This window comes from Carcharhinus amblyrhynchos, chromosome 8 (assembly GCF_965287045.1).
Source record: "Carcharhinus amblyrhynchos chromosome 8, sCarAmb.v2.hapA, whole genome shotgun sequence".
NCBI classification, from domain to species: domain Eukaryota; kingdom Metazoa; phylum Chordata; class Chondrichthyes; order Carcharhiniformes; family Carcharhinidae; genus Carcharhinus; species Carcharhinus amblyrhynchos.
This window is the reverse complement of record NC_137331.1, coordinates 87,402,898-87,427,505: the sequence shown is the minus strand read 5'-3', so window position 1 is coordinate 87,427,505 and position 24,608 is coordinate 87,402,898. Positions and strand designations below refer to the sequence as shown.

General features: G+C 42.8%; 1 protein-coding gene across 1 annotated transcript in view; it reads right to left on the bottom strand.

Moving 5' to 3' along the window:
- cibar1 (CBY1 interacting BAR domain containing 1) overlaps positions 1 to 17,187 on the bottom strand; it is a 37,957-nt gene extending 20,770 nt beyond the window's left edge. Inside the window, exons 1-4 of the mRNA XM_080194406.1 lie at positions 17,109 to 17,187; positions 15,475 to 15,709; positions 13,325 to 13,393; positions 4,328 to 4,450 (exon numbers count right to left, since the gene is read on the bottom strand). Coding sequence (XP_080050532.1) covers positions 4,328 to 4,450; positions 13,325 to 13,393; positions 15,475 to 15,709; positions 17,109 to 17,167 — 486 coding nt within the window. The 5' untranslated portion in view covers positions 17,168 to 17,187. The remainder of the gene's footprint in view (positions 1 to 4,327; positions 4,451 to 13,324; positions 13,394 to 15,474; positions 15,710 to 17,108) is intronic.
- Between the last annotated feature and the right edge of the window lie 7,421 nt (positions 17,188 to 24,608).

Sequence of the window (24,608 nt, the reverse complement as noted above, 5' to 3'; positions counted from 1 at the left end):
TGGACCAGCTGATGGGCAACATGACAGCTCAGAGACTATCACTGTTTGCTGTGCAGATACATGGATTTGGGCCAGTGTATGTGGGAGTTTGCACATTCTCCCCGTGCTTGCGTGGGTTTTCTTTGGGTACTGTGGTTTCCTCCCACACCCCAAAAAACGTGCACTTAGGCGGACTGGTGTTAACAAATTGTCCCTAAATTAGTCATCCCTCAATCTGGTTATGGTTCCTTTATTGTGGAGTCTAATAGGCGTAGACAAAGGTCATAGGTAGAAGAGAGCACTTGCAATGTTAAAATGGCGGCGTGGGTTCGTTGGGCCGAAGGGCCTGTTTCCTGTGCTGTGTTGTTCTTTGTTCAAAGAGGAAATCTCTCAGAACAGTCTCTTTGACTTTGGTAATAGCTTGAAGTCTCCTCAAGTTGAACAGCTTCCCATCCGCTCTGTACTTGAGGCTGATTCCAGCAACACTGTCCTGGAAGGCATCATACAGCGTAGCAGTAAACATCACGCTGAATAGTGTGGGTGCGAGCACAGAGCCCTGTTTGACGCCACTGGTGACTGGTAATGCCTCAGAGGATTCTCCACCATCCAGTACTCTGGTCATCATGGAACTGGTGTGCCATTTGAATGAATTTGGGGAGGCAGCTGAACTTTGACATGATCCTCCATAGGCCTTGTCAGCTTACAGTGTCAAAGGCTTTCGTGAAGTCAACAAAGGTTGTGTAGAGCTCACGATTCTGCTCCTGACACTTTTCCTGAAGTTGGCGCGCAGCAAAAATCATGTCAATAGTCCCACGACCTTTGTGGAAGGCACACTGACTCTGGAAGCAGGCCCAGCTCCAGATGATTGACCAGACGGTTTAGTAGGACTCTTGCAAGGGTTTTTCCTGTGATGAAGAGCAGCGAGATTCCTCGGTGGTTGTCACATAGTTGCTGATTGCCCTTCCTCTTGTAGAAGAAGTGAATGATGGAAACATGTTTAAGTTCCAGAGGAATAGATCCTTGCTTCTCAAAGGACTTGAACAACTCAGTGAGCTTCTCAATAAGTGCAGGACCAGCAGTTTTATAGATCCCTGAGGGTATGGCATCTGTCCCTGGGGCTTTGCCACTGGATAGCTGGCTGACAGCTTTCGTGACTTCAGCTACTACCAGTGGGTCATCCATGGCACTGCTGATATCAACCTGGGGAATCCTGTCTGTTGCCTCATTGTTAATAGATGATGGTTGGTTGAGGACAGCTTCAAAGTGTTCAGCCCATCTCTGAAGGATCTGAGCCTTCTCTGTAATGAGAACTGTACCATCTGTACTCAGGGAAGGGGGAAGCTCCTGAGAGATTGAGGTCCATAAAGAGTGTTGAAGGCTTCACAGAACTGTTTCAAGTCGTTTCTGTCAGCTTATCCCTGTATTTCATCTGCCTTGACGCTCAGCCAGGCATCCTGCATTTTACACAGTTTATTCTGGACTATCCTGCGAGTGCTGGTAAAAGCATTTTTCTTAGCAGCTGAAGATGGGTCGTTCTGACAGGCCGATGAAGACAGTGCTTTTCAACAAGTAGAGCCTGTTAGCTCCTCATCATTTTCATCGAACCAATCATGCTACTTGCAGGTAGACAGCCTGAGCATCTTCAGCGCAGATGTATGGACATCATTCTTGAAGCGCTCCCCGTCATCCTCAGTACTGCCTGCGAGGTGTAGATCAGTAAGCTTGATTTCCAAGTCTTCAGCCAGTGCTGAGGTTCTTCGCTTGGCTGCATCGATTCTTTTCATAACCTTGCTTCCTTGTGATCGCCTCTTGGGTCTGATGTGGAGCCTCATTTTGGAGACAATGAGCCTGTGATCTGTCCAGCAGTCAGCCCCACACATGGCCTTGGTCACTCTGACATCCTGCCTGTCTTTTCTCCTGACAATGACACAGTCAGTAAGATGCCAATGCTTAGAGCAGGGGTGCATCCAGGAGGTCTTGTTACGGATAGGCAGATGGAAGGTTGTGTTGGTGATGAGGAGATCGTGTGCTGCGCAGGTCTTGATTACGAGTAGGCCGTTACTGTTACACTTGCCCACTCCATGCCTCACAATGACTCCCTGCCAGATTGCAGAGTCACACCCTACTCTTGCATTGATATCGCCCAGCAAGATCAGCTTGTCGGTACTGCTCACTGCTGATAGTAGGGCATCTAGTTCTTCGTAGAACTTGTCTTTCATCTCGTCCGGGTTGTTCATTGTGGGGGCATAGGCACTGATCAGGGTGGCTTGACTTCTGTTCTGTAGTGCCATAAGCCGGTCGTTCACACCCTTGCGTAGACCAACAAGTTTCTGAACAAGGTGACTCCTGACGGCAAATCCAACTCCAGCATCACGACGCTCAGGGCTACCACGACTGCTCCAGAAAAAAATGTATCCACCTTCAGTTTCAGTCAACTGATCTACGTTGGCAAGACGAGTTTCGCTCAGGGCTGCAACGTCAATGTTGTATCTTGCAAGCTCTCTGGCAACTAAGACTTCTCTCTGGTCTGTCTGCTGTAGGGTTGTCCAAAAGCATGCGCACATTCCAAGTGCCAATGGTGAGCGGTATCACCTTGTGTTTTATTTTGTTTGTTCGACCGCAAGATGGGATCCCCGCCAGCCGCGGTAAACTGGCCAGGGTGTAGTGAAGCAGGCAATGTTTAGGGCACCTTTTCTAGCCCCTTCCTCATTCTACAGAGGTGAGCAGTGCATTCCTGAAGAGGACTGCTCAGTCGCTCAGGTAGACACCGAGTTCCACTGCTGCTTCAGTTAGCGGAAAACAACCATTAGACCTGAGCCGCCTGCGTGCAGGGCCGTGACTACAGCTCCCAGTGTATCCACACCTGCTGCTTCGTCACTCGCCCATCGCCACCGGACTTCAAGGATTGAACCGAACACTGACGAGGGTGTCAAAACTAGCGCTTGACTGGATTAAAGTGAGGGAGAGTTGTGCAGCGTTAGCCTCACTGTTCCCAATTCCCATCTAGATCCGGTGGCAAGACAAGAGTCAAGATGGCTGGAGGTGGGACTAGGCGCAGTGGACGACCAGGACATCTTCTGCGGCTTGTCCTGCTCTACGCGTTCCACGATGCTTGCAGAGACTGCCTTCTTGACTGTTGGACTTTCCATTGGTCTCGTCCGCTCAATCCGTCCGACTCTGTCTTCACATGCTGGGATAGACATCTCCCTATCTCACCAAGGGTTGAGACCCATCGGCTACCCTCACCTGGTTTAGCCAGCTTGTCGAAGCCGTTGCCTGGGGTACGGCCGCTGTCGCATGCAAACAGCTACGGGGAGCCACAGGTGAGAGCTGAGTGCCAGGTGGGGACATAGGGTGGACAAACCACCCTGAAAGGACGCGACATGTTCCCCCACCAGAGGTACTAGCCCTCCTTGACACCCCATACACTACTGAGGCATAGGTTACAGAAGTAAGGAAATTAAGATGAATCTTTACGTAACATCGGTTGGACCGCAAGTTGTGTATTTTTTCTCAATCCAATTCAGAATGTTACACTTCAAGAGAGAAGTGAAAGCTTTAGAGATGATGCAGGAAAGATTTATGAGATTCATTCCTGGATGAGGGACATCAATTATATGGATAGATTGGTGAAGCTGGGACTGCTCTCTGTAAAAAGAAATGATTGACAAGATATGGCAGAGATGTTCAAAATCATATGGTGTCTAGACAGGAGTAAAAGAATTAAATCATTCCCATTAGCAAAGGGGTCAAGAATCAGAGGACATAGACCCAAGGTGATTAGCAAAAGAACAAAAGGTGACACGAGGGAAAACATTTTCATGCAACAGGTGTTAGGATTTGGAATGTACTGCCTCAGATGATGGTGCAGACTGATTCAGTAATTGCTTTCTAAAGAAATCTGGACAAGCACTTGCAGAGAAAGAAACTGCAGGACTACATGAAGGGGCAGGGAAGTTGGACTAGTTAAATTGCTCTTGCTGAGATTTGGCACATACTGGATGGATTCTGTGCTGAACATTTCTATGAATAAAAATTGTAGCCTAGAAATTTTTAAAAACTCAATTTAGGAAGTGAGTGGAACACACAATATGAGATTCTACACAGGTTAAATGTGCAAGCGATTAAAATCAACTTTATTCCTAGGCCCACATCACATAATTCTGTTAAGAGCTAAGTGTACATTTCTGCTCATAAAAGGAAAGGTCAATCACGGGCTCTACTGTGGAAAGAACAAAAATTGTTTTAAAGATCAAAATAATATAAAGTTCCTGAATATATCCAATAAGACAGTTACCCTGCTTATTACTTATTGTGTAACAGTGCTCTGTACAATGCACATACACACAACCATGTAAATTAAGGATACAACAACTTGTCGGTCAGAAGGATTTCTCTGGCGCATTCTCTCCACATGGGCAATTTGCCTTGATTCACGTTTTATAGCACCAGAAGCAACCTTGAGGTCTTCCTGTGAAAAGATTTTAAAAGCTAAATAACTTTGACTGTAGTAGATTACGTAACACAAATATGAATTTTGAGAAGTCATGTCCAGCACAAAACTGCTAGCTTGCATCTACATGTTCAGAACTGAAGCTGCTTTATTAATTAAGTTATGAAAAGAACTCTTTTTTTCTTTCCTTTTACACATTGACAGCCTCAGAATTCAGACTGTGGATAGCCTGTAAAAACAGTTATCTGTATTGCAAATATTTATCGACAATAACTTGCATTTATATGCATCCTTAACAGAGAACAGCACTGCAATAGCACTTCATAGAGATGCAATTGGACACAGAGCTAAGTGAGACATTGGAGCTGAAAGCATGTTCAAATGCTTAAGACGAGTCTTAAAGGAAAGGTATGGGTTTTAACAAGAAAATTTCAGTTTGTGAGCTATATGCAGGTAATGAAAAGACTGTCAATGATGGGATAAAGGTGAGCAGAGAAAGAAAAAAAGAGACAATTTGTAATTAGCATCTAAAGGACATGACCAAATAGAACATCTAAGCTGCCACTTGCCCCCGTCTAGCATGTATCCTCTGATTTTCTTCCAAATTTGCACTCAGAAAGATATAACCATAGGAAACTTATACCTGAGCATAAATGAAGAAGGTAAAAAGTCTGACAACACCAGATTTTAGTCCAACCAATTTATTTGATAATACTCACAAGCTTTCGAGGTTTCCCTCTTTGTCAGGTGAATGGAGAGATTAGAGAGTAATCTCTAAACTGTCTGTGCTTTATATGCTCTGTCTGAGGCCAGAATTCTCCATTCACCTGACGAAGAGGGAAACCTCGAAAGCTTGTGAGTATTATCAAATAAATCGGTTGGACTAAAACCTGGTGTTGTCAGACTTTTTACTGTGTTTACGCCAGTCCAACGCCGGCTTACCCACATCATAAATAAAGACACAGAAGTGGTGTTTGGAAGGTTCCAAGAAGCTTTCTCACTTTCCTTTGTTGAGCAAGCCTAAAACGATTCAGAAACTCTGAATATATATATAGCTCTCTATGTGAAAAAGCAAATTTAAAGGAGGAATCCTCTCGTGAAAGGCCTTCATGAATCTGGCATTGTTCAGACCATTCCAGATCACATTATGAGAAATAATTTTTTGGCCCCTTGTATAAATATGCATTGCAAGATCACATCTTTTGAAATGCTTCCACACTGGATTTTGGCATCAGATCTCACTGTCTAATAATATGCAAGCTAAATACCTGAGCAGTTCCAATTACCATTCTAACATCAGCAATAGAGAAATTATAGGGAAAATGTCTGAGAATTAATCTTCACTTGGAAAGGATATCAAGGATAGTCAACACGACTTTGTCATCATTTTGAGAGTAAGCAGATGTGCAGATGAGGGAAATGCAATTGATGTGGTCTATATGGACTTCAGTAAGGCTTTTGACAAGGTCCCACATGGGAGACTGATCAAGAAGGTAAGAGCCCATGGGATTCAGGGCAATTTGGCAAAATGGATCCAAAATTGGCTGAGTGGCAGGAAGCAGAGGATAATGGTGGAAGATTGTTTTTGTGACTGTGTCCAGAGGTGTACCACAGGGATCAGTACTGGGTCCCTTATTGCTTGTCATGTACATTAATGATCTAGATGTGAACGCGGAGGTAAGTCAATAAATTCGCAGATGACACGAAAATTGATGGTGTGGCAAACAGCGAGGAGGAAAGCCATAGATTACAGGACGACATAGAAGAGCTGGTCAAATGAAATTTAATCCTGAAAATTTGAAGTGATGCATTTTGGGAGGACTAATAAGATAAGGGTGTTTACAATGAATAAGATGCTAGGAAGTTCAGAGGTCCAGATGGATCTAAGGGTGCATGTCCAAGATCCTTGAAGGCAGCAGGACAAGTAAATAAAGTGGTTAAGGCAGCATATAAGATACTTGTCTTTTTATTAGCTGAGATATAAGAGTAGGGCGGTCACGATGGAGCTGTAGAAAAGACCGGTGAGCCTTACATCAATGGTTGGGAAATTATTGGAGAGGATTCTTTGAGACAGGATTTATTCCCACTTAGAAAGTGGACATATTAGTGAGAAACAACGTGGTTTTGTGAAGGGGAGGTCATATCTCACGAACTTGATTGAGTTTTTCAAGGAAGTGACAAAGATGATTGAAAGGGCAGTGAATGTTGTCTACATGGACTTCAGTAAAGCTTTTGACAAGGACCCTCATGGCAAACTGGTGCAGAAGGTGAAGTCACATGGGATCAGAGGTGAGCTGCAAGGTGGATACAAAACTGGCTCGGTCAAGGACGACAGGGGGTAGCAGTGGAAGGTGCGTTTCTGAATGGAGGGCTGTGACAAGTGGTGTTCCTCAGGGATCAGTGCTGGGACGTCTGCTGTTTTTAATATATATACAAATGATTTGGAGGAAAATGTAACTGGATTGATTAGTAAGTTTGCAGATGACACAAAGGTTGGTGGATTTGCGAATAGCAATGAGGACCATCAGAGTAACTTCTCCACCTGAGTTTAAAAAATAGTCAAGAAAGCATATGGCATGCTTGCTTTCATCGACTGGGGTATTGAGTTTAAAAATTGGCAAGTCATGCTGCAGCTTTATAGAACCTTAGTTAGGCCGCACTTGGAATAGTGTTCAATTCTGGTCGCCCCACTACCAGAAGGATTTGGAGGCTTTGGAGAGGGTACTGAAAAGATTTACCAAGATGTTGCCTGGTATGGAGGGCATTAGTTATGAGGAGAGGTTGGAGAAACTTGGTTTGTTCTCACTGGAACAATGGAGGTAGAGGAGCGACCTGATAGAAGTCTACAAGAATTTGAGTGTCACGGACAGTGTGGATAGTCAAAACCTTTTTCCCAGGGTGGAAGAGTAAATTACTAGGAGGCATAGGTTTAATGTATAAGGTAGAAGGTTTAAAGATATACGAGGCAGTTTTTTTTTTACACGGAGGGCGAGTGGGTGCCTGGAACTCTCTGCCAGGGGAGGTAGTGGAAGCAGATACAATAGTAAGTTTTAAAGGGCACATGGGATACAGGGACAGGTATCTAGATGGATTGCAAACTGGCTAGGCAACCGGAGACAGAGAGTAGTAGTGGAAGGGTCCTTTTCAAGCTGGAGGTCTGTCACCAGTGGTGTGCCGCAGGGCTCAGTACTGGGACCTCTTCTCTTCATAACATATATAAACGACTTGGAAGAGGGTGTACGTGGTGTGATCAGCAAATTTGCAGATGACGCCAACATGGCAGGATTGGCGGATAGTGAGGAAGATTGTCAGGTGACACAGCAGGATATAGATAGGCTAGTATGCTGGGCAGATAGATGGCAGATGGCATTTAATCCTGACAAATGAGGTGATGCATTTTGGAAGGAATAATGCAGGGAGGAGTTACATGATAAAAGGTAGACCAGTTAAGAGTATAGAAATGCAGAGGGACTTGGGACTACAAGTGCACAAGTCTCTGAAGGTGGCAACCCAGGTGGAGAAGGTTGCGAAGAAAGCTTACGGAATGCTAGCCTTTACAGGAAGGGGTATAGAGTATAAGAGCTGGCGTCTAATGCTTCAGTTGTACAGAACGTTGGTCAGGCCGCATTTGGAGTACTGCGTCCAGTTCTGGTCACCTTACTACCGGAAGGACGTGCAGAACCTGGAGAGAGTGCAGAGGTTTACCAGGATGCTGCCTGGTATGGAAGGACTGGGATATGAGGAAAGATTGGGTAAACTGGGGCTTTTCTCCTTAGAAAGACGGAGATTAAGGGGGGGATCTGATAGAGGTGTATAAAATAATGGAAGGTATAGATAGAGTCAACACTGGCAGGCTTTTTCCTAGATTGGAGACAAATATCACAAGGGGTCATGAGCTAAGGGTGAGGGGGGAGAAGTATAATATGGATACTAGAGGGAGGTTTTTCCACACAGAGGGTCGTGGGGGTATGGAATGCACTACCAAGTAAGGTGGTTCAGGCAAGCACGCTGGACTTGTTTAAGGTTTACTTAGATAGGCATGAGTGACACAGGGATGGAGGGTTATAAGCGACAATTTTAAAAAAGGTCAGAGCCTCGGGACGATACTGGAAATGTAATACTACATGTTAATATTTTGTCTCTTTTAATCCGCAGGTGTGTCGGTCCACCTTGTTGTCAAACGAGGGGCATGCACACGGTGGGTCGTGCGTGGGCTGCTCTTGGATGTTTCGAGAGTGGCCTAGTACTTCGCGTCGTGTTGTGTGCTTAAACCTGGACTAGCAGATGGACACCACAACAGCTCAGTGACTATCACTGCTAGGTGTGCAGATACATGGATTTGGGCCGGTGTCTGCAGGAGTTTGTGCATTCTCCCTGTGGTTGCGTGGGTTTCCTCTGGGTGCTCTGGTTTCCTCCCATACCCCAAAGATGTGCTTTTAGGCTGACCGGTGTACCAAATTGACCCTATTCTCCCTTGAATCTGGTTACAATAGGGGTACCATTAGCATACACACGGGGCAGGGTAGGTGTAGGAAAATGCTTTGTTAAGATGGCGGCGCAGGCTCGTTGGGCCGAAGGGCCTGTTTCCCGTGCTGGGTTGTTCTTTGTTTGTTATTGAATGTTTTCAAATTAAATGCTTCTTTTTTCAAGATTACCTTCCAACCATCTGCATTTTTTACTGTGGTCGGCAGTGTTTGCTGACAATTTGAACAACAAGAGCAGCAGAATGATAGGAAGTTTTGTTCCTGCAGACTTCCACAGTCTGAAAGATGTGCTGGTTAGGTGCATTGACCCGAACTGGCGCTGGAGTGTGGTGACTGGGGGAATTTCACAGTAACTTCACTGCAGTGTTAATGTAAGCCTTACTTGTGACTAATAAATAAACGTTAAAACTTTATAAGCTTTCCAACTTTGCATCATCAGCAAACTTGGATACATTACATTTAGTGTCCTCATTGAAGTCATCAACACAGATTGTAAATAGCAGAGGCCAAAATAGTGATCCTTGTAGTTCTCCACTAATTATAGCTAACCCAAAAATGGCCTGTTTATTCTATTCTCTGTCCATAAGTCAATCCTCAAGCCAAGCTAATATATTACCCCCAATCCCATGAGTCCTAATTTTGTATAAACCTCCTGTGAAACACTTAAATATATTTTAGAACATAGAACACTACAGCACAAACAGGCCCTTCAGCCCACAAGTTGCGCCGATCACATCTATACTTACCAAGCCACAGAACTATCTGTAACTCCCAATCCCATTAGATCCCATATACTCATCCAGAAATCTTTTAAAAGACCCCAGTGAGTTTGCCTCTACCACGACCGATGGCAGCCGATTCCACTCACTCACCACCCTCTGAGTGAAAAACTTAGCCCTAACATCTCCTCTGTACTTGCTTCCTAGCACCTTAAACCTGTCTCCTCTCATAGCGACCATTTCAGCCCTGGGAAACAGCCTCCGAGAATCCACCCTATCTATACCTCTCAACATTTTATAAACCTCTATCAGGTCGCCTCTCAACCTTCATCTCTCCAGGGAGAAGAGACCTAGCTCCCTCAACCTATCTTCATAACGCATGCCTCCCAAACCAGGCAACATCCTTGTACATCTCCTCTGCACCCTCTCAATAGCTTCTACATCCCTCCTGTAGTCAGGTGACCAGAACTGCGCACAGTACTCCAAGTGGGGTCTGACAAGGGTCTTGTAAAGTTGCAGCATTACCTCTGACTCCTAAACTCAATCCCTCGATTAATGAAGGCCAGTACACCATACGCCTTCTTGACCACACATCCTCCACCTGCGAGGCCGATTTAAGAGTTCTCTGGACCCGGGCCCCAAGATCCTTCTGCCCTTCAACCCAGCTAAGACTCCTACCCTTGATATTGTACTCCTGCATCCCACTGCTCCTGCCAAAATGGACCACTACATATTTATCTGTGTTGAAGTCCATTTGCCACTTCTCCGCCCAGTCTTGCATCCTATCTATGTCACGCTGCAACTTCTGACATTCCTCCAGACTATCCACAACACCACGAACCTTCATACCGTCGGCGAACTTACTAACCTATCCCTCCACTGCCTCATCCAGGTCATTTATAAAAATGACAAACAGCAAGGGTCCTAGAACAGATCCCTGCGGCACTCCACTGGTGACTGACCTCCATGCAGAAAAAGACCCATCCACAACCACTCTCTGCCTTCTGCAGGCAAGCCAGTTCTGGATCCACAAGACCAAAGCCCCTTGGATCCCATGCTCTCTCACCTTCTCAAGAAGTGCTGCATGGGGGACCTTATCAAACGCCTTGCTGAAGTCCATGTAGACCACGTCCACCGCTCTTCCTTCGTCAATGTGTTCAGTCGCATTTTCAAAGAACTCAACTAGGCTCGTAAGGCATGACCTGCCCTTGACAAAGCCGTGCTATTTCTGATCATTCTAAACTTCTCTAAATGCTCATAAATCTTGTCCCTCAGAATCCTCTCCATCAACTTACCAACCACTGAGGTCAGACTCACCGGTCAGTAATTTCCCGGGCTATCCCTGTTCCCTTTCTTGAAAATAGGAACCACATCTGCAATCCTCCAAAACCTCTACCGTCTCCATTGACAATGCAAAGATCATCGCCAGGGGCTCTGCAATCACTTCCCTCACCTCCCACAGTAACCTGGGGTACATCCCATCTGGTCCCGGCGACTTATCTATCTTGATAGAATTTAAAAGTTCCAACACATCCTCTTTCTTAACATCCACATACTCAATCTTTTCAGTTTGACGCAAACCTGTAGTACAACCTCCCAGGTCACTTTCTACCGTGAATACTGAGGCAAAGTACTCATGAAGCACCTCTGCCATTTCTTCCGGTTCCACACAGACTTTTCCCCCTTCACCTTTTATAGGTCCTATCCCTTCTCTTCTCACCCTTTTACTCTTCACATATTTGTAGAACGCCTTGGGATTCTCCTTAATCTTACCCGCCAAGGCCTTCTCATGTCCCCTTCTGGCTCTCCTAATTTCCTTCTTAAGCTCCTTTCTACAAGCCTTATACTCCTCTAGATCCTTAACATCTCTTAGTTCTCTGAACCTTTTACACACCTTTCTTTTCTTCCTGACTAGGTTCACCACAACCTTCGTGTACCACGGCTCCTGCGGCCTACCAAAACCTCTTTGTCTCATCGGAATGTTGTCATGCAGAGCTCCAGTCAAACATCCCTTGAAAATCCGCCACCTTCCTTCAGTACTTTTCCCCAGGAACACCTCCTTCCAGTTTATTTGTCCAATTATCTGCCTGATGTATTCATATTTCCCCTTACTCCAGACAAACACCTTCCTAGCCTGCCTGATCCTATCTCTTTCCTTTGCTATCGTGAAGGAGATAGAATTATAATCTCCATCCCCAAGATGCTCTCCCACCGAGAGATCCGACACCTGTCCTGGTTCATTAGCCAGCACCAGGTCAAGTACAGCCTCTCCTCTCGTAGGCTTATCCACGTGCTGTGTCAGGAAACATACAATACATCCATTGGTTCTCTCTTATCTATCTTCTAGTTACAGTTCTAAAAACTCTATCAAATTTATCAAACACTCTTTCCCTTTCAGAATTCTGTGTTGACTCTGCTTAATTATATTACAGGTTTTTTTAAGTGTCCTGTTATTACTCCGCTAGTAAAAGATCCTAGTACTTTCTCCGCTATTGATGTTAGGCTAACAGGCTTATAGTTCAGTTTTCTTTCTTTCTCCTTTCATAAATGGCAGGATTATGTTTGTTACCTTCGAATCCTTGGGAACAGTTCCAGGATCTAAGGAGTGTTAAAATATCAAAACTAAGGCATTCACTATCCATGCAGCTACCTCTATTAAAACCATTTTTAAAACTTCGTTTAAAAATAAGATTATTGTTCTCTCCAGTTTAGGTTACACAGTTCTATACAGGCCAAAGAATATAAGAGAGTTATGTTCTGAAGATTGGATCAAAGTAATTTGTAATCTCTGTGCTAATATGAAGTAAAAAATCCATTAAAAAAATCAGTACAAACAGAAGTGAATTTTAATAGTGTGCATCTATTTCACTTCCTAAAACCCATTTGTAAAATGAGGTATGTACACACAGTGTTACTTTAACAGTATGTTAGTAACTGCACATTAATGCAAAGTTACCAAGGTAATTGTGAGAAAAAAAACATTTAATATATTTTCACTTTATTAAGATGCGGAAAATGATTCTCAGGCAGTGCTAATCACTATTTTGAATCATTTTATTTTGTGGAACTGTGCATAAATCCTCTTCAAATAACCAAATCTTCTCTGCAAATCTTCAGCAAACGTTAGATCCTCTTATCTGTGATCTGAGATACAGTGGAATAAATTGGCTTTTGTTTAAAGTTTGAATACCTGCATAATCAATTAAAACTCTCACTACCTGACATCCCTATTTTATATCTATGTTTTATATAGGAATCTAGAGGGGATATAGAGTATGTGGTAGTCGTTTAATCATGTTTCTGAAAGTATCAAATTTTGTATTGAAATGGCGTTACTTGAGACATGTCAAGGAGCCACAAGGCAATCATTGCTGATCAATAAAAACTGAGAATGCCCTTAGAAGCAGATAAGAATCTAGTTTAATTGATTAAACACTAAATGGAGAAATTAGTCAGATGGTTCCCAAAGAAGGGATTTTACAAATTTTACATACAGGAATGAAATTCAAATGATTGCTTACATAAAATGTCACTGGAACTGTTATGTTCTAACATAAGCACTTTGGTGTTATATGTTCAAAACATTAACAATACAAATATACTCTCAATATAATGTAATCATTATTAACATATTATTACAATGAACTCAATGTTCCTGCTACAATGGTCACTGTGCATGCTCAACTTGCCTTTTTTAGCTTGGTAATTGAACCATATTTCTTCATAGGTTCGACAACTTTAGCTTCTAGCCTTTCAACCTATATAACCAAATGATAAATTGTCAAATGTTTAGAACGGTACGTGAAATGGCGGTCATTGGAGGTAGCTGACAATTCCCATCCACAAAGAAGCTTGTAATGAATGTAGACAGGCATTATATCTTTGTATTCTAAACTTCTAAATCATATTAGTTTGGGCACTGCACCTCCAGTAACACAACAAAATGGTTACTCATTTTCTGTACACAACGTAGAAATTCACTTGATTGGGTTATCCGTGCCCACAAGTCAACAAAGGTGAACCTGTTTGAGACCAATGACAATTCTTAAATTTACACTGCTACCTCAGCAAAGCAAATAAAAATGCATTTAAGGAATGTTTGCGAAACTGGTCATTTCTTTTCTGCAACTTTTTTTGAACATATTTTAATATTTATCATTTTTCAGCCATCACATAAAGCTGGTGGCCTCGGCACATCTAACACTAATGTAATGTGATTGGTTTGCTTAATTGGTACATACATAAAATTCCATATAAATTTTAAAAATGGCATTTAAACTGACAATTAATTCCACTGACAACAACATAAAGGAAAAGGATGTGCAGCCAGATCCCCCTGGCTAGATCATCTTAAAGGTCCACCACACTATCAATGGGTGAATTTAGAATTTCAAGAAACACTTTTACACATTATAAGAGTGCAGCTAATGGCAAATGGTATATTTCCCTGTCATCAGCAGTGTGTATTAACACACATGACCAGCGAGCTAGCTTTTTGTAGGTCTACCTGACATGCAAACTGAACAATGACACCCACGTTGGTTTTTCTAAACATATCAAACTGATATAGTACAGCAGAATGGCTTATACTGAGTCGCAAGGTGGCTTAACGATACAAGCACACAGATACATGCATTCATTTTCCGGCTCAAGGGTGCACATCTGTCATCTCCCCTTAAAACTGACATCTTATTCTAGAATGGTGCAATTTCAATGTAGTGAACTTATTTTACACGAATATTTACATGAGGGGGCAGATTGGGTCTTGGCTCATTGGAGGCCCCATCTTCCAGATGAAACAAAAATACAGTATATCTTTTGTATTGTACTAGATTATTAGTCTGGAATGTTAGTCTGGATTTTATGCTCAAATCTCTGTAGTGGGACTTAAAATTCACAACCTTCTGAGTTAGAGGCATGTGTGCTATCATCAGACAAAAAATGGAGAAAGCGGAATAGAAGGAAATGGATTACTGAAAAGACAATTCTAATTCTCAAATAGGGAGAGCAACGGATTAGGGAAGATGTGTTTCCACTTGTGGGGAAGAGATCAAAATTTGAGATAGTAAGTATAAAATGCTCATAAATAAATCCAAAAGGAAATTCTGTAGAAATATATTTTATCAAAGAGTTAAAATGTGGAATGTGGAACTCACTCCTAAAAGAAATACTTGAAACAACCAACATTGATTTTCAGATCTACTGAATAGAATAGCGTTTGCAGCTCATGTCTTTTTATCTAATTGTAAAACTATCATGTATCCTTAGAATCTTTCCACCAAAGTCACCAAACAAATATTAAATTTAGTCTGCCCTTGGATCAGTCAATTTGGTTGATTTATTGTCCATGGAAACATAGAATCCCTATAATGCAGAAGGTTATTCAGTCTATCGACTCTCCAAAAGAGCATCTTACCCATCTTAACTGGCACCATGTTGTATGTTTAGTAGCCATGCAAAGCAATTCTGAGTCTTGTTTGGTTGAACATTAAGTGTTTATTGATAACACATAACTATATATATATCCTCACTCATCTGATGAAGGAGCAACACTCTGAAAGCTCGTGCTACCAAATAAACCTGTTGGACTTTAACCTGGTGTTGTGAGACTACTTACTGTATGTACACATATGCAGTGTCTAGCCCAAGGCTAACTTCATGATTGTTTCTACACTGATCTCTGTTCAGTCCACAACCGTTTAGTCTTAAGTCTTGTGTCTCTTTAAATTACACTGAGGGTGGTAATGTTTTCCACATTAGCCCTTGATATGCAGATACCCTTATAGGACAAGTATTACAAACTAAGAATGTATTCAAACAAATATTTTCAGTCACTCACCTCTGCATGTCGATAATCTTGAATTAAAGCAAGGTGATCTGCAAAGCTACTCAGACCAAATTTTAAATGAGGAGTTTCTGTGTCAGAGTACTCTCGGAGTTCTTTAACCATGAGGTCTGCCTTATCACGTAGTCTTGCAGTTTTCCGTGCATAGGCGGCAAATAAGCTGCACATCTCACCAAAGTGTTTTTCCACATTTATAACAGTACTGTGAATATATTTGGCTTGATTGTCCCTGAAACAAAATCAAGATTTTATTTGGAATTAATAGAACATTATTTTGAATTTGTAGAACACTATGAAAAATTTAGAGATATAAAAATTGTCAAAGGGAATCTCTTTGACTGTATGCACCATATGTCAAACTAACTTTTCCTTTAAGGGTTACTGTGGAAATTTAGGCAAGTGCTAAGTATTAGAATTTAGTGGATGGAGTGGAGGTAACATGGAAGAAAGTAATCAAGAAGTCCTTGCCAATTCTTTTCCTATCCACAATTCCATCCAATGTTACTTTAACAGGGATCAAACTTTCAGTACGCCATTTAGCATCGTGGGAAATTGAAAACATTTTGGCTTGAATATCTGCTTGGTTTTCCCATTCCCTTGTCCTAATTTTAGGAAAAAAAGGTGGAAATAGCTGATCTTAGCCATTTCTCTGTGGCACAATCTTCCAACTCTGCAGAAATTCCATTCTTATTCAACAAAAAAGACCCAGAAAATGCTGGGAAAACTGACCAGGTCCAATAGCATCTTGCTTTCCACCTGTACAGTTTTTCCAGCATTTTGTTTTTATTTCAGATTCCACCATCCTCAGTATTTTGCCTTTATTCAACTTTTTATTCCTTATTTTGCGCAGCATTAGATGTGTTGACTGAAAGATCTTCCAAGGAAATGTGAATAAAAACAAATTGGTATTACTGGCATGGCGGGGCAGCAACGTAAACACACTAAAAATGTCACAACTGCTACTGCCATCAGACTTTTGAATGGACCTAACTTGCATTAAGTTGGTCTTTCTCTAAACCCTAGCTTTGATTGTAAGACTACATTCTGCACTGTCTCCTCCTTCTTTATGAACGGTACGCTCTGTATAGCGTGCAAGAAACAATACTTTATACTGTATATTAATACATGTGACGATAATAAATCAAATCAAATCACTAAGTTAAAGCTTGGCGCTGTTGAGGAAAGGATTAGTCATATAGCAATTAATAACACCCTTGAAAGTTTGTGTCTGGAATAATTAGATATTTTGGGAAACATGTAAGAAGTAACAGATAGATCAGATATGATCAAAACCTGTCAGGAGTTTTTAAAGAGTGACTAATAGTCCAGGGTGTCTGGTATGGGGAATTCAGGAGTGTGGTACTCGAGATTTCTGTCCACCAAAATGAATGAGTAGAAATGTTGACACTGCATTTTCCAATCTCTTTAAGAGGCGAAAATCGAGGCTGAAGTAGGAATTACTCCCCGTAACCATTATCGCTGCATTCTCTCAGCACGGAAACTATTGCCCTTATTCACTTCACATCGCAGCTTCCCGCAGCCGCACACCGAGACCAGGCCTTGAGTGGAGCCTCGCACTTTCCTGATGGCACGGAGCCCGAACCGGTGGCAGTGGCTGGCAGCCTTACCTGGCTCGCGTGTCCTGGTCACGGGCCTGAAACATTGCGGTTCTCTCGTCCCCGTTCATTGCATGGGATGGTGAAGGCGGCCGCCCCCCTGCCCGCTCACTGGGAGCCAAAACCCACCTGCCCCATTTCCCCCCCCTCCGCCACTCCGTCAGGCAGCGCGGGGTCGCCCCGTTACCATAGCAGCCGCCTGAAGCAGGCACCCGCCGCGCGTTCCTCAGTACAAGCCGTTACAAGCGCGCTCCCGCCGTGCGTTCCTCAGTACCCGCCATTCCGAGCGCGCTCCCGCCGCGCGTTCCTCAGGACAAGCCGTTACAAGCGCGCTCCCGCCGCGCGTTCCTCAGTACCAGCTGGTCCAAGCGCGTTCCCAGGGTCATAAAATTGTTGGAGCTCAGGATGCAGCCAGTCGGCCCTTCGTTTCCGTACCAGGGCTCTGAATGGGCACTTCGCCCATACCACTGCCCCCACGTTCTCTCCTTAACCCTGTAGATTGTTTCTCTTCGAACAATCGACTAATTCCCTCTTGAAAGCCTGAATTGAATCCGTCTCCATCACACCCCCATGCTGTCCACAGAATTGTTACTTACGTAACCCATTGAGTTTGCACTGGCCCTCCAAACAAGCATAATGTTTTAAGTTCCATTCAACCCTGCATATCGATTCTATTCAAATGATCGTCTAATACCTTCTTGGATGCCTTGATTGAACTTGCCTTCACCACACTTGCAGGCTGTGCATTCCAGACTACATCCACATCTCATCTGCTTCCTTTGTAAATCATTTTTAATTTGTGCCCTCTTGTTCTTGATCATTTTATGAACAGGAATAGTTTCTCCTTATCAACTCTGTCCAACCCCCTCATGATTTTGAACATTTCTACCAAGTCTCTTCTGAGCCTTCTTCTTTCCATGGAGAACAGTCCCAGCCTCTCCAATCTATCCTCATAATTGAAGTTTCTTAAGTCTGGAACCATTTCTGTAAACCTCTTCTGCAGTCTCTTCAATGCATTCACATCCTTCCTGCAGTGTGGTTCTCAGAATTATATACAATATTCCAGCTGTGACCTAACTAGTGTCTTGTAGACGTTCAGCATAACATCCTTACTCTTTGTACTCTATGCTCCCATTAATAGAGCCCAAAATACTATATGCTTTATTAACTGCTCTCTGCTCACAACCTGTCACGTTGAATGGTTTATGTAAATGTCTTTGCAGGATCCTCTGCTCCTGCACATCTTGATGTGGATAAACCTGGTGTGGTCAGACTTTTCACCCTGCACATCTTCAGAGTTTTAGCTCTTTTTTGCCTCCATTTTCTTCCTACCAAAATGCCTCACCTCATGGAGGTCAATTGGAGATTTAACGCCCTCACAAATAGCATAATTGTCAATGGGGCATGCAGATGATCTGCACCTGAGCCCACCATCTGAAATATAGCACAAACGCAATGGAATGTGTGTCTGCCCGGCAAAAGTAAAAGTCTACCCTTAAAAGTTGTTTCACGTAAAGCTGCAATTTTCAGGAACACAACCAGAACTTCAAGTGAAAGCTTACAGTAAACTCCTTGTGAACTCCTGCCCTGATGAAGTGCAGCCAGGCACTCAGAATGATTGCTACACAAGTGTTACAAAGGTTATTTTAAAACATATATAATTTCAAATTCTTTCTTTGGCTAGATTTAAAAAAAAACAATAATCTTTAATTCCATTGAGACAATGGAGAATGGCCAGCCATTCTCTGTATACAACTTGGATTCCATCCAAGTGGATGAAAAGGGAACAGACATGTAAGAAGTGGGAAAATCTCATGAGCATGTGTGAGGCCAGAAATTGTGTGTGACATATGAATGGTGGATGCAATATCCAGGAAGTACTTTCAATAAACTTACCTTGTTTTTTGTTTAAACTCAGAAAACCTGTCTGGCTAATTCTTTATAATCCGAAAATGTACATAATGGGACCCTGTAATATTAAAAAGCACATCTTCCATAAATTCACAAGAAACTCTGTTATAGTCAGTCCTGGAATGATAGGATAGGGGAGTAACTTTTTTTCCCATCAGACATGGGTGTAACATAGGTCTTTATTATCTTTTACATCTTCACAATTTTGTAGAATTTAAAGTCCCCAAATCATACGGACCATTTTATGACCTCTCTCATGGCATTTTTTGAGGTAGAGAAGGCAGTTGATCAGGCAAGTGGTTTGTGTGCAAGAACCCTGTCATCTTCCCTCCTTCACTGAAATTCAGTCCAAGGTGGGAAGGCCTGTGGTTGGACTTCCTATCGCATTGCCAGTTGAGGCCCTTAAATGACCTATTAATGATCACTTAAAGACTTACCACAGCTGCTCATATTGATTTGGCTGCTCACAGGCCTGTTGTCTTTGCAATGTTTCAATGCAGTACTCTGGTCTCTCAACTGATCTCTCTGGCTTGGTAACCAGTTCTTAAAGTCTTGCTGGCTCTATATTCTAGAGGAATCTGATTGGATATCTGAGTGTCTGGCTGCATTTCACCATTGCAGGAGTTCACAAGGAGTTTACAGTAAGTTCTCACTTGAAGCTTTGGTTGTGTTTTTGAAAATCATAGCTTTAAGTGAAACAATTTTAAGGGCAGAATTTTACATTTGCCGGGCAGACATGTATCCAATTGCACTTGTGCTATATTTCAGTTGGTGAGCTTGGGTGAAGATCAGCAGTGTGCCCCATCAACAATTATGCTATTTGTGAGGGCATTAAATCTCCAATTAACCAACATGTTACATGCTCTTTTGCAATTTCAAACTCAGTGCATGGGAAACTTGGGCAAGTGGACCAATTTGGGTGTGGGGTGGGGGAGAGAGAGTTCAGATTTGAGAGCCAGGTCCCTGTTCCCTGCTCTTGCCACCACAAACCGTCCCCCATACCCTTCCAAAATGATTTAGCTATGGCCTGGATCACTCCTCAATCCTGGGCCAGCCTTACCCCTCCATTCTCTGTCACCTCCTTTGGGTATCATACCTATGTCACCCAATACCTCTCTAGTGATTCTGGTGAGAAATATGGGATGGGATTTTGCACCTCCCCACCCCCACGCCATCCCCCACCCTGCCGGGTCTTTGATTGCTGTGAAGACACACTAGCGGAGTCTTAAGTGCCTGAAAGTGCCTGACTACTGGCAGACCTCCCCAGAGGTAAAAATGCAGGTCTCTCACAAGCTTTCCCAGCGGCAGGTGATAACCCAATAAAATTGTGTTCCATAAAATTGCCCCAACACTGCCTCTCTCTCCCTACCACTCTATTTTGTCACCACGTGGTGAACTTTCAGAGGAATAAGAATTATGATCAGGAACTCATCATTTTGTGTTTGTATCCTACGTGACTGTGACCATAGCAAACTATCCTACCTTATTCTTTTTGATTAATCTGCAGCTTTTGATGTGATTGACACCGCCCTCCTCCAACATCTCTCATCCATCTTCCAGCTGGATGAAATTACTGTCTATCCAGTGATGTGGAAACAACAAGTCTCACACCATTACCTCTCATAACCCTCACGGATCTATCATTGGTCTCATCCTATTTCTTATTTATATCCTGCCCCTTGGCGACATCTTCCAAAAACAAGTGATCAGGTTCCACCTGTATGCAGATGATATCCATCTATACCATGCCTCACCACCAGTTTTGATTCCTCCACTGTCTCTAAATTGTCAGGCAGCTTGTTCAATATCTAGTCCTGGATGGATGAGCAGAGATTTCTTCCAACCAAATAGGAAAACCAAGGAAAGCAATTAAATGAGGTGGGGGGTCACTGGGGGGCGGTGGCCAGTGTGTATGGGAGTTAAAAAAGAAAGCAGCATCACCCTGCTAACTTTGAGATTCAATTTAATGTTGGGATGGTGTGTGTTACAGAATGCGTCTGTTAAATAAGTCTTCATAGTCTTCTGTATGTTACCGGCAAGCCTTTAAATACTTATAAAACTGTATTACTTATTGCTGTATAAAACTATTTGTATACATATATACAATAAAGGGACAGCCTGAAAACTGTGATGCTTGGACTCAATGGTCAAGGTGGCTCAAGCATGCGGTGGACTCCCGTTCGAACTGGCCCCCATTCGGATGGAATTTCACATTGATGACTCTCTCAGGAGCCGCAACCCCACAATTTGAACTGTCTCACAGAAATTCCCTTTGTTTCTTTCCATTCAACATGGAAAGGTTTCTTGTATGGCTTTCTGTTTTTCCTTCCTCCACCCTCATGACACATCTTGACTTTCCATTCTACCCTCTGGCAGGAGGGGAAGATCCCCAGTGGAGGGCTCTTTACAAGGGTCTGGCATGGAGGATGTTGCAGATAGCAGTGTCATGCAATCATGGGTTAAATCATTTCACAAACTGCCAAACCACAGCCAACAGGAGTCTGTGTTCCATGTTTATTTTGATTGCCAAGGTTGCAGCCTCTTTTTCACTATTGAAGGGTCTGCTCTTCAATTTTTTGTTGCACTTCAGCTCCACTTTCCTAATATTTGTTCACCCAGAGTGGAGGGAAATGCGGAGTGAAGAGACCTCCTCGTAAGTCTGCTCCTGGGGCTAGCCAAATTGGTCATTACGCAATCCAGGCAGTGCGTGGTCATCCAACCCAAGTGTCTACCTCTCCACCGTGGCTACATCTGTAGCCAGGCTGCCTTGGAGAGGGAGCACAAAAGCCTTCCATGACTAGTGATGTGGTGGAGACTGAAGTGCATCATCACCTCTGGTGATGACCTTTTGGTTTAGTTAGTTAAGTTTCCTTTTGACACTTTGTTTTGGTTACAGTGTCCTACCAGGGACTGCCATCCCCTCTCAGTTATGTTTAATTTATTAATCTTTTTGTTTCATGTTTAAAAGGACAATCAAGGGTGCAGGTAAGAAGCTACCTCCATGTCTAAGGCTTAACATGTCCTGTTCAACACCATATTGTTTTTAGGTTGGGTTAATGTGCCTTCTTAAATCATTATGTGGGCAGTTCTATACTCAGTACCACATTAACCCTTATACTACAAATTGCACAAAGTCAATATTCCTTGGATATGGTGTCAAACTACTTCATATCTTACATTGTTATTAGTCTTATGAATTTACCTTGTTACTGTCTTAATGCTAAGGCAACATCATTGCTATTACTGTATTAGCATTGGTACAACATTTTCACCAGCCCATCTCCCAACCTTCAAGTCCTTAAATTAGAAGAATCAAGAGAGCTGGAGACCTTATAACCCTTCCACTTCTCAGGAAAATGATAGGCTCTGTTGAATCTGGTCTTGCTGTTGGCTTGAAGTTTGGCCTGGCATTTGAGAAGGTTTTCAGTCTTTATTTCATCACTTTATGTTGCACCATTTCTAGGCAGTCTGTTGCATTAGTCTATAGTTATTCTTGATTGTTTCTTGTGGGGTGGAGAAGCAAGGTACTTGTTTCTTTGGTGCTGCTTTTTCTTCATGAGGGCCATCTTGAAGCCCTCAGAGGCTGAGGAAGAGTGTACCTGTGGTTTAGTGGTACATTCACCTCTGCTTTTCGTTGTCGATGGTGACACACTGCTAACAAATTGTGGCATGTTGGCTGAAAATTGCAGTGTGTGCACAGTGGTTGCTGTGTTAGCCAGCTGTACCTTTGCTATAGTTGGAGCTAGAGGCCTCTCAGTCTGCTGATCAATCCCTGGTACTATTTCCAATGGAGGCATCATGGTAACCTTGTGAGTGGTAGGTTGGGCTGACCATTAGGAACTGGAATGATAAGGGACAAACCTAGTCCACAAAGATAGAAGAGAGATCAAAGGTGGCATCCATGTCTGAATACTCATCAGTATTTGAGTACTCAGGAATGTGCAGTTCTGGCTGGCTAACAACATTTGCAGTCTGCCATCTGAAGAAGATCCAGACAAATGTAGGTCCCTTACAGTCAGAAACTGGGGAATTTATAATGGGGACAAAGAAATGGCTGATCAATTAAATACATGTTTTGGTTTTATCTCCACAAAGGAGGACATACATACATATCAGAAATGTTGGGGAACACAGCGTTTAATGAGAGGGAGGAACTGAAGGAAATCAGTATTAGAAGGAAAATGGTACTGGAGAAATTATTGGAATTGATGCCAATAAATCCCCAGGGCCTGATAATCTACATCCCAGAATACTTGAGGAAGTGGCTCCAGAAATATTGGATGCATCCAATATTCAAGATTCTAAAGACGCTGGAACAGTTTCTACAGATTGGAGGCTAGCTAATGTAACCCCACTATTTAAAAAGGGAGGTAGAAAGAAAATATAAACTATTCAGCCTGATGTCAGTAGTAGGGAAAATTCCAGAGTTCATAGCAAAGCACTTGGTAACAGTGGTAGAATTGGATGGAGTCAGCATGGATTTATGAAAGGGAAAGCTTGACAAATCTATTGCAATTCTTTAAAGATGTGGTAATGCATTTAGGGAGGTCAAACAGTTAAGGGGATACACAATAAATGAGAATATACTAAGAAGGGTAAATGAAATGATAGATCTTGGCGTACATGTACACAGGTCCCTCAAGGCAGCAGTTCAAGTAGACAAGATTGTAAAGAAGGCAGATGGAATGTTTTCCTTCATTGGCAGGAATACAGAATATAAAAGTAAGGATATCAAGTTGGAATTGTATAAAACACTCATGAGACCACAACTGGGGTGTAGTGCGCAGCTCTGGTTGCCATATTACAGGAAGGATGTAATTGCTTTGGAAAGAGTGCAAAGGAGATTTACAAGAATGTTGCCAGGGCTAGAAAGATATGGCTATAAGGATAGATTGGATAGGTTGGGGTTATTTTCCTTGGAACAAAGAAGGCTAAGGGATGACTTTAGAGGTGTATAAAATTGTTAGGGGAAGAGATAGAGTTGAGAGAATAAAATGGTTTCCCCTGGGGTAGAATTGTAGAACAAGGGGACATAGATTCAAGAAAAGTGGCAGTAGGTGTAGAGGGAACATGAGGAAGAATCTTTTAATGCAAAGAGTGCTGGGTGTCTGGAATTCATTACCTGAGTTGGTGGTGGAGGCAGAGACCCTAAACTCTTTCACAAAGAACCTGGATCTGCAACTTTAATGGTGTAAGCCCATCGGCTATGGGCCGGGAGAAGGGATTAGAAAGTGTACTTGGGTGTCCTTGGGCTGACATGGACAAGATAGGTTGAATGGCCTGCTCTAGTGCTGTAAATTTTCTATGGTTCTATGTAACTGGTAGAGTTGATGAGGAGGAGCCAGTGGACCTGGTTTGTTTAGATTTTCAGAAGGCTTTTGACAAAGTCCCACATAAGAGATTAGTGTGTAAAATTAAACCACATGAGATTAGGGAGCGATTTATTGAGATGGATAGAAAACTAGTTGGCAGATAGGAAACAAAGAGTGGAATAAATGGATCTTTTACCAAATGGCAGGCAGTGAATAGTGGGGTACCACAGGGAGTGGTACGAGGACTCCAACTATTCACAATATATATTAATGATTTAGATGAGGGAAC